The 12815-nt window shown below is 43.1% G+C and overlaps 1 protein-coding gene across 2 annotated transcripts in view; it reads right to left on the bottom strand.

Moving 5' to 3' along the window:
• The window catches only part of VPS39 (VPS39, HOPS complex subunit), a 45012-nt gene that overhangs the window by 8640 nt on the left and 23557 nt on the right, over positions 1–12815 (bottom strand). Inside the window, exons 11-25 of one of the 2 annotated variants that reach the window (XM_025038811.1) lie at positions 11134–11263; positions 10167–10309; positions 7719–7862; positions 7103–7244; positions 6879–6965; positions 6468–6541; positions 6029–6127; positions 5306–5423; positions 4736–4864; positions 3978–4080; positions 3698–3743; positions 2633–2782; positions 2335–2469; positions 2059–2132; positions 192–1228 (exon numbers count right to left, since the gene is read on the bottom strand). In XM_025038811.1, coding sequence (XP_024894579.1) covers positions 1153–1228; positions 2059–2132; positions 2335–2469; positions 2633–2782; positions 3698–3743; positions 3978–4080; positions 4736–4864; positions 5306–5423; positions 6029–6127; positions 6468–6541; positions 6879–6965; positions 7103–7244; positions 7719–7862; positions 10167–10309; positions 11134–11263 — 1650 coding nt within the window. In that variant the 3' untranslated portion in view covers positions 192–1152. Of the gene's footprint in view, positions 1–106; positions 1229–2058; positions 2133–2334; positions 2470–2632; positions 2783–3697; positions 3744–3977; positions 4081–4735; positions 4865–5305; positions 5424–6028; positions 6128–6467; positions 6542–6878; positions 6966–7102; positions 7245–7718; positions 7863–10166; positions 10310–11133; positions 11264–12815 lie in introns of both variants that reach the window. The other variant, XM_006920461.3, reaches the window with a different exon arrangement.

Raw genomic sequence — 12815 nt, 5'->3', positions numbered from 1 at the left:
GAGAATGACGGCCAGGCCAAGCTGTAAGGTAAGTGGATGACACTGGCTACAAAAACAAAGCACTCACTTACAAAGGCTAAACCAAAATGCCCTGGGCTCCTCCAACCTCCGCAAAACAAAGCTGGAGAATGACAGCCAGGCCAAGCTGTAAGTTAAGTGGATGACACTGGCTACAAAAACAAAGCGCTCACAAAGGCTAAACCAAAATGCCCTGGGTGGCTGGTGGGTGAACCAGGAGCAGGAGCCTCTGCAGGCAGCTGCCTAAGAGGTCATACACCCAGTATGGTGCTGTCCATCCTTAGAGCTAGTGTCACACTTGGCCCAGAGGGGAGGTGCACAGGGCCTTTCTTAGGCTGAGAATGACGCTCTCCTAGGCTTCGAGGCATAGAGCAGACAGTTCAAGGAGGATCTATTTACAACATACCTGACAATCGGTTATCAATGTATTCCTAGAAAATGGGACTTCCTCTTGCTTCTTGCTTTGCCTTAAATATTACTAATTCATGGTATCAGGAAAATGGGAAACAAAGCCAAGGTGGAGCAGTGAGGGGAGAGATACAGGAAGAAATTAGTGAGAAAGAAAAGGAGACAGGAAAATAAAGAGATGAGTGGGGAGGTTCTTGGGAGAACACAGGTTACAGTAACCATGGAAAAATGACTGTCATTACCTACGGAACCAGCATTTGACCTTTGCAGCTAGAGAAGCTCTCGTATTACTCTCTTCTCATGGACTCCACCAGCTGTGCTGAGGGCTTCTTGTAAAGTCCTGTGTGTGTCTTAATAGAAAACTGAATAAACAACCCTGGGGTTACAAAAGCTTGACACAGTTTCCTTATTCAAGTGATTGGTATGCAAAGGCAAGACGGTGCCCATCGCTACCTCCTCCTATCCAAGCAGGTATTAAATTCTCTGGAATTGCCTGCAACATAATGGTATATAAAGTATAACTAATCTCTTTTTCTATTAAAAAGCCAGTGACACCAAATCACAAGTCTGAGAAATTCAGAGATGTTCCAGGGCGCAAGATAGCCAGTAGTGTCCAAATGGGGAGATACCCGGTGGTGGCAACAGCCCTGATTCCTAAGGTGGGTGCCTTTTCCCCTCTCTGGGATGGCCGAGCTGTCCATCTGCTGAATCCTGGGCATGCTGGGCTCAGGTGTCCGCCGGGTTCACCTCTTTGGAACAGAAGTAGTGCACGACCACTCCATTGGGGTATCTTGCAAATGCACTGCAGGAAAGGCAAATAACTCAGGAGTGAGGACTGCCCCTAAGAGGCTGCTTCTTACCTGGACAAGGCACCTTACCTGGCAGCCAGCCCAATAGCACCCACCCTCCCCACAAAGAGTAGCCTGCACCTAGGATCTCTGGATTTACAGAGACACCATCTCTGTCCAATAAAAAACGGAGAATGAGGTCCATGTAATTTGGGTGCATGGGGATATTTCTTGTTAAGTCATCAATGTGAAACGTATGGGCAGATGGGGCAGTACGCAGGCCTGACTCAGCATCAGCTTATTGAGAGCCGACGATGCTCCTCAGGACAAGTTTCAGGCTAATTCTAACAAATGACAGAGAGGTCTCTCTAAAGAAAAGGATTCTTCCAGCCATGTAAGAAAAAGGACAAAACACTCTCTTTTGAAGGAAAGGGGACTGAGTAGAGCATATGCCTTAAAGCAGTATGATCCTGGCTCAGGATTTTACTCAAATCATGAGGTAGCAAGCTAAAAGATCTTTTTCTTCTTTCAAAGGTGCATCCTTAAAAAATAAAGACTTCTTTCCACACACAACTCACACACCCACTGGCTACATCCCAGTTTCTAGCTGCCAGAGAAGGGCTTTATGGGCAAGAAGTCAACAGTCCCAAGCCATACATTTCAGGTCTTTAAATTCTCAAAGCCCATCCCCAAGAGATGACATGGACTGCTCTATGGGGCCTCGAGAACTAAATGTGCCCAGGAGAGTCAACAGCCGTGCTTCCTCCTTGGGTTAAAGTGCAAACTATATCCTGAGTATGACCCACCCCAGGGCACACCCTGCAGAGCTGCGGAGGACACTCACCTGTTCCCAATCTTCTTCTTACACACCATGCACACCTTCTCCTCCGTGATGATGCACTTCATTTTTTCCTGGACCTGGGAGGGCAGAGAGGTCAGGGGAGAAGTCCTATGGTCCCACCCTGCAGAGATGCCTCTAACTGAAACGCTTGCAACTAAACGTCAAGTTGTTTAAGTTGTTTTCAAGGAACACAGAGCTTTGCTTTTGACTAAAGGAACATGTGGTAACTGTCTCATACTAAAAAGCACCAGCCCAACCTAGGGTTTGCAAGGCTCATACCCTCAGGAACTCTGCATGGAGAAGGTTCTTGAGCACTTGATTGAAGCGTTTCTTTTGCGCATTTTCTTCCAAGACTTTTTCCAGAAAGATGCGTATGTCATTAATCTGAGTGTTTGCTGGCAGAAGGTTGAGGGCCTAGGGACAGGAATAGAGATGGAAACAGGGTGAGGCGGGACAGAAGTGAGACAGAGGAAATGGCTAAAGCCGCAGGGATTGCGAACCCCAGATCCTTTCTCTGTCCTCTCTTCTCCTTCAACGCTCCCCGCAAGTGCCCTACATTTCTCCGGGAAGAACTGACCTTGGTGGTGTCCAGTTTGCTGTGGTGTAGCTCAAGGACCTGCAGGGCAGCCTGGAGGTTGGCTTGTGGCTCCAGCGGTTCCAGTTTGATTGGCCCCAGGCAGTGAACACTGGGGGGCGATAGATACATCCGGAGCAGGGACAGATACACCTGTCTCACACAGGTACAAGCCACACACATCAGGCGGGCAGCAACCCTCCCAGAACCTCTCACAGCATGGCCACAAGTAAAGCTAAGAGGGTTGGTTGGTCTATAGTAACAGCTGTCATGGAGCATTTAAAAAACTCATCATTTTCACCTTTTAAAAGATCTCGGTAGAGTCAAACAGTCAAATGAAGGTATTAAAATTAAGGATTGTGGTTTCTCTGAGAGAAAAAAACAAATAATTTGTATTTGTTAACTGCTGACAAATTGCCAACACTGCAGAATGACTCAAATAGCTCCCTCAATTCCTTTGCTTTGAAGGCTGAGACCGTTACATGTTTTGACAGGTAAGGATTAAGCCAAGAGAAGACTTTTCCTACTGGTGGTACCAGTACCACAGGGTTTCTCAACCTCAGTGCTCCACATTTTAAGCCAGATAATTCTTTGTTGGAGCTGTCCTGTGTATTGTTTAGCAGCAACTCTGGCTTCTTCCTCCTAGATTCCAGTAGCACTCCCACCCCCAGTCATGGCAATCAAAGATGTCTCCAGACATTGACAAATCCACATGCAGTGTAGACAGATATGAGAACTTATCAGGACCATCAGATATTCCTTCTCCACAAGCTGACCACATAATTTATCATAAAGTCAGGACTCTCATTCTGAGAGTAAAGGGGTAAAGGGCGCTGCTCATAATCACACGGATGACAACACATTAAGCCAGAATGATGCCAAGCAATCCAGGACAAATGGCCACCCTGCCTCTCCCTCAATATGCACAGGCAAAATCAATCAGTACATTGGCTCTGTCTCATCTTAGCAATTTATACGAGTGTCACTTGTAGACAAACCAGAGCAGGTTAGAAATGCTAAGGCCAGTGAAATGCACATGTGTTCCCTGAGGCCACGGTCACTACTTACATCTTTGTTGCCATCTTTGTTTTGGTCATAATGCTTGTGGCAGTACCTGCAAGGGAGAAAGTGGTGAGACAGATGTGGCCAGAGGGGCCACATCTAGAAAGCTCATCGATGTTGCCTGCATCAGCAGCCTAATGATAGCCAAAATCAGGGGCCAGAACAGGAAGTGATTCTGGATCCTGCTGCAGAGTGGAGGTGGCCTTCTTAGCCTCTCACACCTCTCCTCTGTCCGGGGGACCTGCCTAAACACCCCTTGGGAGGTGAGGTGTCAGGGTCAACATACTCCTCGGCCATCTTTGTATCCTTCAGGATGTGGACATAGATGAAGAGAGCTTGTTCGTGTTTCCCCATGTGTCCCAGCAGAAGAGCACGTTCTTCTAAGAGACCTATGAGGAAAAAGAACTATAAGTAACCACCACCACCGTTATGCAAGCACGAGGCCAGGGGCTAAGGTACTGAGAAATGGATATCGGAGCTATATAAACCAGGAGAAAATACTTTTATTACTTGAGATTTATTCATGGAGAAATTACTAAAATTTAAAAAAGGAGAAGGGAGCTATTCTAGGAGGTACTTAATCCCATCTTTGTGACTGCTTGTGAACTGGGCAAGAAGACTTACTCAACAGCCAAGAGCATTGGAAGCACCTACAATGTGCCGGGCACTTCAGCTAAGGTAAACAAACACTTGGTCTCTGTTCTCACTGACCTTATTATACAGCAGACATGTATCTTTTTCAGAGATATTATGCCAGATTACAAAACTGCTAAACAATGAATGTGGCCAAAAACATGTATTGAAGCAATAAACAGGTTTCAACCTGGCTATCACTTAGTATGCAGTTCACACCCACAAGAGATTCTTCTAAGTCACGGTACAAAAGTCAAGTCTTCAGAGGGGACAGACAGGAGCACTGGCCTGAAACACATGGTATTTTCCAGGTCCAGCTTCTTAGAGGGTTTGGGGACTGGTAAAAGGGAAAGATCAGTTTCCGCATTACCTTCAGCTAAAGTGGCTTCTGGACCCAAGCCAGATACTCACCATCAAAAGGAAAATCACAGATGAGCCGGCCTGGGTCATAGTAGCTGGAAATTTCCAAAAACATAAGGAGCTTCCGTCGATATTCTCCCAGCTCGCCCTCTTCCTCTCCAGCAGGGACTGGAGTTTTGCCTTTAAGGGAAATCAAGCTTACCATGAAAGATATTGTTGGGCAGCAATGTGGGGTTGTCAAGAAAAATGAGGGGGTGGGGATCAATGTCATCACATGGCCTTCTCTTAGTTTACGGTCTTTACACATGGTCCCTCAAACATCAGCTTGAGGTTAAAAAAAAAAAAAGCTGCACAGAAAAACACTTTGGCAGGCAGACCTTTTTCTTATCTTGAAGACAGATCTGTTCCTTTCCCCTCCCCCTCGGGTGACACTCAGAGATGTCCAGACATGAGCTGCTGAGTCTCATGTGCTGGGTGACTTAGCTGCCCTGGCTCCTCTGAGGAACTTCCTGCACACCTGGGGCCCACAGAGAAGTCTGCTTCCCGACATCATACTGCACCCTCAGGTCCCTGTTTGCCTCTAAGGCCCAGGGCCACGCAGCTTTCTATGAGGACTAGTACCTGCAGGGAAGGACAGGAGATACTCCTTCATCAGACCTTGCACCTTCTCACAGTACAGCTGGATCAGGCAGTTGTGGAACCGAGAGCCCGTCTCCTCCCAAACGTGAATGACGTGTTCCTGAGGTGAGACGCAGGTCTGCCTGGTATCCTCACTGCTATGATCTAGCCCCATCACCCGGCCTCCCTCATATTTTTAAGGCCCAACAGGTCTCATCTAGACTGTCCCCTAATTAAGCTGCAGAGGTTACCAAGGGACAGTTCTTCTAAAACCACTGGGAAATTTCACAATACAACCCAGCAACATTAGGAATTCTTGATTTTCAATCTAAGCTTCTTTATTAATTTTGTCTCACAATCCTCCAAGTCAGCCCATGTAATGAAGGTTAAACATTTGCATTCTGGTACTTAAAACTAATTTGGCTGTCTTGTGGTCATAGTTGAGTTAGGCTGTACAAATGTGGCTTTGAAATGTTCTTCTTGAACATCCTTCTCTTTTACCCCTCTGTACTTTACCTAGGTTTAGAAGACAGCAACAAAAAGTAACAATTCCAGCTTGGCGTACTGGGCTCTCTTTCTTCAGAGGATGGTGAAATAACCATATTCCTTACATTTCTACCAAGCCCCAAGTGACACAAATCCCAACCTGAACTGCCGAATAACTGACCCATGTGGTCCTGGATTCTGGGTTTGAAACTTTTTAGTTCACACCAAAAAATATCTTACCAGATAAGGAATAGCCAGACTCTTAAAATTCTCTACTAAGAAGCCAAGCACTCGGTCTCGTGGCAGAGACTCCACCTCTGGGAGGTCTTCAGTAAATATCTGTGAAAACAAACCTGAGTTCCAGCAGGAGAACCATCTGACTGCAATGCTGCCTAACGCACACGCATCCACATGGAGGGGTCAAGTGGACAGACTTTTAGAGGGGAAGGGCGTACAAGAATGCATCTGCGGTCAACTAGTGTGTGACAGACTAGGCCGCAGGTCTCCTGACACCTGTGCAAGGTTCTTTCCACTACACTACGCTATATTCTCACGTTTCCCAGTCTACTCCTTCGAACACCAGAGAAACTGCACAAATCTTTCCTCCCGCTCCATCCACCACTGTCCTAAGGAGAATCAGGACCAACCATGGTAAATCCAAAGACCTCCCGTGACCTACCTTTAGGCCATCCTCTGGAAAGTCTCTCAGTACCCACACTGAGTAGGAAAAAATCAAATGCAGGTTTTCTGTGCCTAGAAGGAAACATTAAGACTCGTCTGCAGGTGAAGCCCACCCTGCCTATAGGACTGGGAAGGCAGGTGCCCAAGTTGCCCCAGAATTTATCTTCCAGTGAAGATAACTCTATCCAAGCACCAGTCACTCAGGGCTGCTTGGCCCTACTGGGCTAGCTACATACCAAGGGGCTCTCTTGGTTCTACCACTGAGAAACTTTTACCCCAGATGGAGGAACAAAGATGGGAAACACAAGAAGGAAGGAGGGGACTGACCAGCCAGAATCAGAGATGGAGAGCGAGCAGGTCCGTTTGAACACAATCCCTTTTCTACTCCCCTTTCAAAAGCTGTAATTACCCAGATGTTGCAGGTACTGCACCGTCCTCTCATGGCCTTTCAGAGGGGAGTTTGCTTTCTTGGACTGGTCCACCAGCACCTGCAGAGCTGGCCACAAAGCCCAAGAACAAGGTCATGAGACTCTTCCAGAAGGCTTATCGCCATGGGAGATTAGTCACACCTCGGTTTCCCCTGTCAACGTGCAAGAGCCCTCCCAGATCAATAAAAGCCCTGCCTCCAATCACCTTTCTCATGGAGCCCCTTCTTCTCGTACAGGATTATCAGTTCACTGTACTTGTGAGCCTTCTTCAGCACATGTTCACTCTCTTCGATATGGCAGTGATTGTTCTCCAGGCGCAGCAAGGGGGCCACCAGGGCCACGTTCGTCTGCAGAAGAAGCAGGATTTCAGTGAAAACTGCTTCCGGAGGAGCCCTACCCTTACCCTGCCAAGCTTTGCTTCAGGCTGAAAGGCCGGGGGTGCAACACAAGCAAGAAAAAGCAAACCACCCCTTTTCAGAACTATAGGTACGGCTTTAAGAACATTTATGTTCTTTCACACAACATACTTTGATGGTTTTTGGTGGGCCAGAGGAGGAATGAGATATTTCCTTTGAGGAAATAATGTGCACCTTGTAGCCTTGACTCCAATCTTACCAGAGAAGACCAGCCTACTGCAAGACTCTGGGTCAGTATCTTGACTTAACTTCTCAATTCCAAGAAACTCACAGGTATCAGGCAACGATTAGGTGGTTCCCGCCATCAAAAATTTCACCCTTACCAGTAGCAGGTACCCCAAAGTGGCACTCCTCCAGTTTCAGGGACTAGGGTATTATAGGTATCTGAGTGCTCAGAGAACTCACATGGAGGTAGCATTTGAGCAGGGTGGTGTCAATAATTTGCAAGAGCTTCTTCTTGGACTTGATGGTGGGAGTGCCTTCCATGAGTGGGGAGGTACTAGACTGGTGATCAGAGTCATTCAGCTTCTTTACCAATTGGCTTCGTTTCTGCAAAGGCCAAACATGTGGGATCAAGGCCAGTACTAAATCTTCCTTTATCACCTAATCTACCGGGTAAGTAATTCCAAACACCTCCAAATCAGCTCACACCTATCCACACCCTGAACTCACATTAGCATATAGTTTTTTTGAAGTTATAATATTTAATGGTTCTTTAAAATTTAAGTATACTTATAATATATCGCTCAATTGTGCATTAATAATTGTTACAGTTCAACTCAGATGGCATTTTTAAAACATAATCATTTAGTTGCAAAAAAATTTAAAAATTAAAATGACATTTGTTACAGAGATATGACAGAGTGCTCAATGAAAGATTTTCAAGATCAAAATGTATATAATATTAGCATCGAATTCTATGGAGGAAGTAGAATTAAAATAAAAATTTAAAGAGTAAAAGAAACAATGTTAAATTTTTCTTTTTTTTTTTTGAGAAAAAGTTTTTAAACAACTGAAATCCATGGAGCATATTTAATGTACCATACACAGTGCTAACTCCCCTTGACACAGATTTTCCTCATTTAATCTTCAACAGACTCCCTGTGATAGCATACAATTTTTTATCAGGGATCAAAATAGATGAGTGCCAAATTACCACAGATACAATAACAATTATTCACTACACCCAGGCACTATGCCAAGCACTTTATATATTATCCTATTTTAAACTTAAAAGAAATGTAGGTATTATTAGCCCTACTTTACAAGTGAATAACTCAAGGCGTAGATGTTAGATACCTCATAAGTGGCAGAGGCAGGTTTCAAACTAGGGTCTGATTCCAAAGCCCATGTTCTCCTATTTTCTTAAAAAAAAAACAAACAAACCCTAACTTTATTGAGGTATAAGTTGCATACAATAAAATATATCCCTTTTAAGTGCACCATTAGATGTATTTTGACAGATATTCATGCTTGTAATCACCACCCCAACCAAGGAACAGGACATTTCTATCACCCCAGAAAGTTCCCTTCCCAGACAATCTCACCTACTCCCTACCCCACTGGTCTGATTTTTATCACTAGAGATTAGTTTTTACCTATTCTAGAACTTCATTATATGAAATCATCGAATTTGTATTATTTTGTGTCTGATGGAAAAGCCCATTGTCTCATATGCTCTACCATCTCTCCAGCACAACAGCAGTGACAGGTAATGTCACACATTCCAAACATCAGTGGAGAGGCCAGGGAAGAATGTGTTCATGGAGCCCTAAAGCTAAGGCTTGAGAAACATTCTGCCCCAGGAACCGTTTTTACTTGACACATGGGCCATGCAGTGTGCAAAGAGGCAAGTTTGTGTGCTTCATGCAGGCTGCCAGCCATAGGTGGGTATCCCTGGAATCCTATGTCAAGAAAATGCCAAGGCTATGCATGCCTGATCCAGAAGCAGGTAGCGGAAAGCTGGCTTACAATTTTCCTCACAATACTTCTCAGTGCCTACCCGGGGTACTCCTTACAAAGGTCTGCAGAACACTTAAAAGGAAAAAAATGCACTAAGTTCTCTGACTCTGAGTGGGTGCACAGGAAAGAAATAATAGCTTTCTGTGAAAGAAATTTGGGGTTAAGAAGCTTCAATGAAGATGTGAGTTTTAGTGTCAACTTTAAAATTTCACTTATCTCCACAACAGTAAATTGACAAAAAATTAAAATCTAAATACTAAAAAACAAGTTACGGAAGATTATTTATTGACAGAAAGACTCTCTCAATATACGGATCAATTTTTAAAAAGTAAGCTATAAAATGATATACAGTTTGATATCCATTTGTAATAAATAAACCAAATAAATAAGCAAAACAAATTCCCAAAATACATATAAAAGTCTGGATGGACAACACTAAAATGTAAGGTACTTTTCTCTGGGTTGTAGATAGAGTTATCGGTGATTTGTATTTTTGCTTTATACTTTTCTGTGTTTTCCAAGTTTTCTGCATAAAGCAGTTTTTTCCCCAAAATTATATATGCTACAAAAAAGTTTGTTTTAAAATATTCTTTTCTGTCAACTAAAATTTACTCTTTTTAGTTTCTGAACAGCTTAGTTATAAATTTACTAGAAATCGAGTGTGTTTCCCATTATCAGGATTTGGTAAAAAGAATAAAAATAAAAATAAAACAGCTCAATGTTATTATTGAGGAGGGAGAAGAAGCAGGACATTGTGCCCACGCAGACTTCTATAACGTTTGTTTATGGAATGCCTGTGGTTTACAGAAGGCCCTCAATTCTCTGCCATTAAGGAATAAGGTGCTGGAACTCCCAGGTAAACTCTTCCATACACCTCTCTATCATACCTACCTGTGTCAAGTAGTCAATGAGAGCTAAGTGAGCCTTCTCCAATTCAGCCCCGGAGAGCCCAGGCAGAGGGTTAGGATACTGCAGTTGCTTCCTGTAGTCTGTGGGCAACAGGTCAGGGTACAGGCCCATCACATGGGTGGGATCTATACAGAAGGTAGGCATGATTCCCCAGAAAGAAACACAGTGATTTAAGGATCAAATAAAACAAGTTCCAGACTGATTTTTTAAAAAATGACTCTAAGTTCATAAATGCTCAATGAACTATACACTTATAATTTAAGCACTATTTATATATATATTTCACTACAACATTACAAAATGGCATGACTACATTCTAATACACAGACACATATACATATACGAATTAGACTGACTGAAAGTATAGGAGAAAAAAAATTTCCTAAGGAAAAACTGATAAGACAACGAAGCTCAGAGAGTCCCAGCAACTTTGCCCAAGGTCAGGCAGCCCGACTCTAGAGTGCCCGCTCCTCAGCCAATGTCTCGAGAGTTTTTAGGACACTGAGAAAAGGAAGGGCTTCACAGCACTGCCCTGTGTTGGCTCTCAAAAATGACCTACTGTTTAATCCTACTAAGTTCAAGTCAGGGACTTTTGTTTAGACGAATAAATAGAAGATCATCAAAGACACTTCTATTCAATAAATAGAAGATGATCAAAGACACATTTGTTGAATTAAATGAGTTTCTGTTAACCTTCTCAGAGGGCAAGGGAAATTACCCTGGAAAATTGGAATTCTGTCTGTATTTATGGGTGAGACCAGATTCTTAAGGTAAAGACTATACATTTGTAACCACCTGGCCACCCACGGCATCCCGTTAGGTATGAAGATCAATTTAGATGAGCATCGGCTTTCCCCTTTCTCAGAAGTCTGGTATCATTTCTCCCTGTCCTTACCAGTTTCCCCTCCCTCCATTAGTTCCTTATCCCAAGGCCACACCCACTTGTTACCTGTGCCAAGCTTTGCAAAGACCTGCATGGACTCATCAAAACGCTTCTGGCAGAAGAGGTTGAAGGCGTACAAGTTCTTGATATGATGGATCTGCTGTTGCTTTTCACTGTCAGAATCATCTTTCATTTCCTAATAAGAGAGCAGAATAAGTAAGAGCTCACTCACTCAAAAGGTATTTATTCAGTATACATAGTGTTAAACAATATCCCAAGAGGTATAAATGCCAATGTGTATAGACAGCCACATGGTATCTGCCCTCACAGACTGCCCTTACAGTCTACATAAGACTGATAAGTAACCACACAATTAACACACAACAGGGTTTCTACAAAATATACCTGACCACTACTCCTGAAAACTGTCAAGGTCATGAAATGCAAGGAAAGACTAACAGACTGTCACAGATCAGAGGACACTAAGGACACACGACAGCTAAACACAATATTATTTCTGGATTTGAACCTGGAACAGAAAAAAGGACATTAATGGAAAAACTGGCAAAATCTGAATGAAGTCTAGAATTCAGTTTAAAACAAAAACATCAACACCAAAATAAAACAGGGTATGAGTGATGATGGAAGCACATGAGAGGGGTATGCAAGTTAGTCTGAGTGGTGGGTCCAGGAAAGATTATTGAAGGAATGAATGTTAACTGAGGCACAGAAAATGAGCTGGAGCTGGCAAGGCCAGACAGGTGACAGATGGGAAGGGAAGCAGCAAGTGTGTTCCTAGAAAAGAAGACAGCACATGTGCAAGCCCCTAAAACACACAGAGAGAACATAGCATGCTCAAGAAATAAAAGACACGACACAGTTGGCACAGTTGGGAAAGGCCCTGTTCACAGTAAAAGCTAAATAAATGTAGCTATTTATTATCTCTGTTTCTTCCTTAAAACCTGCCCCCACATCTCTCTTTTATCCCATCTTTACTTAATTTAATTTCTTCCTTCAAAATAAATTTAATTTCTTCTCAAAATATCTCCCATTTCTCTTCCTTTCCTCTCCTTTTCTATTGCCATCCCCCTAGGCCAGACCATTAACAGGCAGTCAACCTGGTCTAAGCTTTCCTGCTTGGTGCTTTAAAAGCTTTCAAAACCTGGTGCACCTCCTTTTCTAGCTTATTCCCAGACAGTCAAGTCACACCCTCCAAATGCTCTAGAAATACTTATTCCACACTTGTTTTCACTTCTTTAACTTCCTTGGGCTCTTTCGGTGCTCCCTCTTTCCTGCTCCTTATTTTACTTATCCTTAAAGGGTCTAACCTTAGGATACTTTCTCTAGCTCTTAGAGAACTGTCCCTTCTCTAACGTTTTGCTCCATATTTTATCAATATTGAAGTTTGGTATGTAATTGCCTTCTGAAAGTTTCATATAAATCATATATGATTTATTTAAATAAAAGTAAGAGAAAGAAAAGAAACTGAAGGAATAAACATTGAATAATTATGTGTAGATGACATTTATATCTATATAGAACATAGATTCAATTTAGAAATATTTTAAAAACAGCAAATGATACTATAGCTCAAGGTAAAATTATAGGAATCAAAATAACTTTTCCATGAATTAGCAACAAAAAACTGGAAAACAACAGAAAAAATAGAAGATCCAAATGCAGCACAAACTCTACATTCTTGGACAGGAAGACACATATTGAGATGTTTACTCCTTTTAATAAATCTT

This window comes from Pteropus alecto, unplaced genomic scaffold (genome assembly GCF_000325575.1).
Source record: "Pteropus alecto unplaced genomic scaffold, ASM32557v1 scaffold86, whole genome shotgun sequence".
Classification (NCBI taxonomy): Eukaryota; Metazoa; Chordata; class Mammalia; order Chiroptera; family Pteropodidae; genus Pteropus; species Pteropus alecto.
This window is presented reverse-complemented; position numbering and strand designations above follow the sequence as displayed.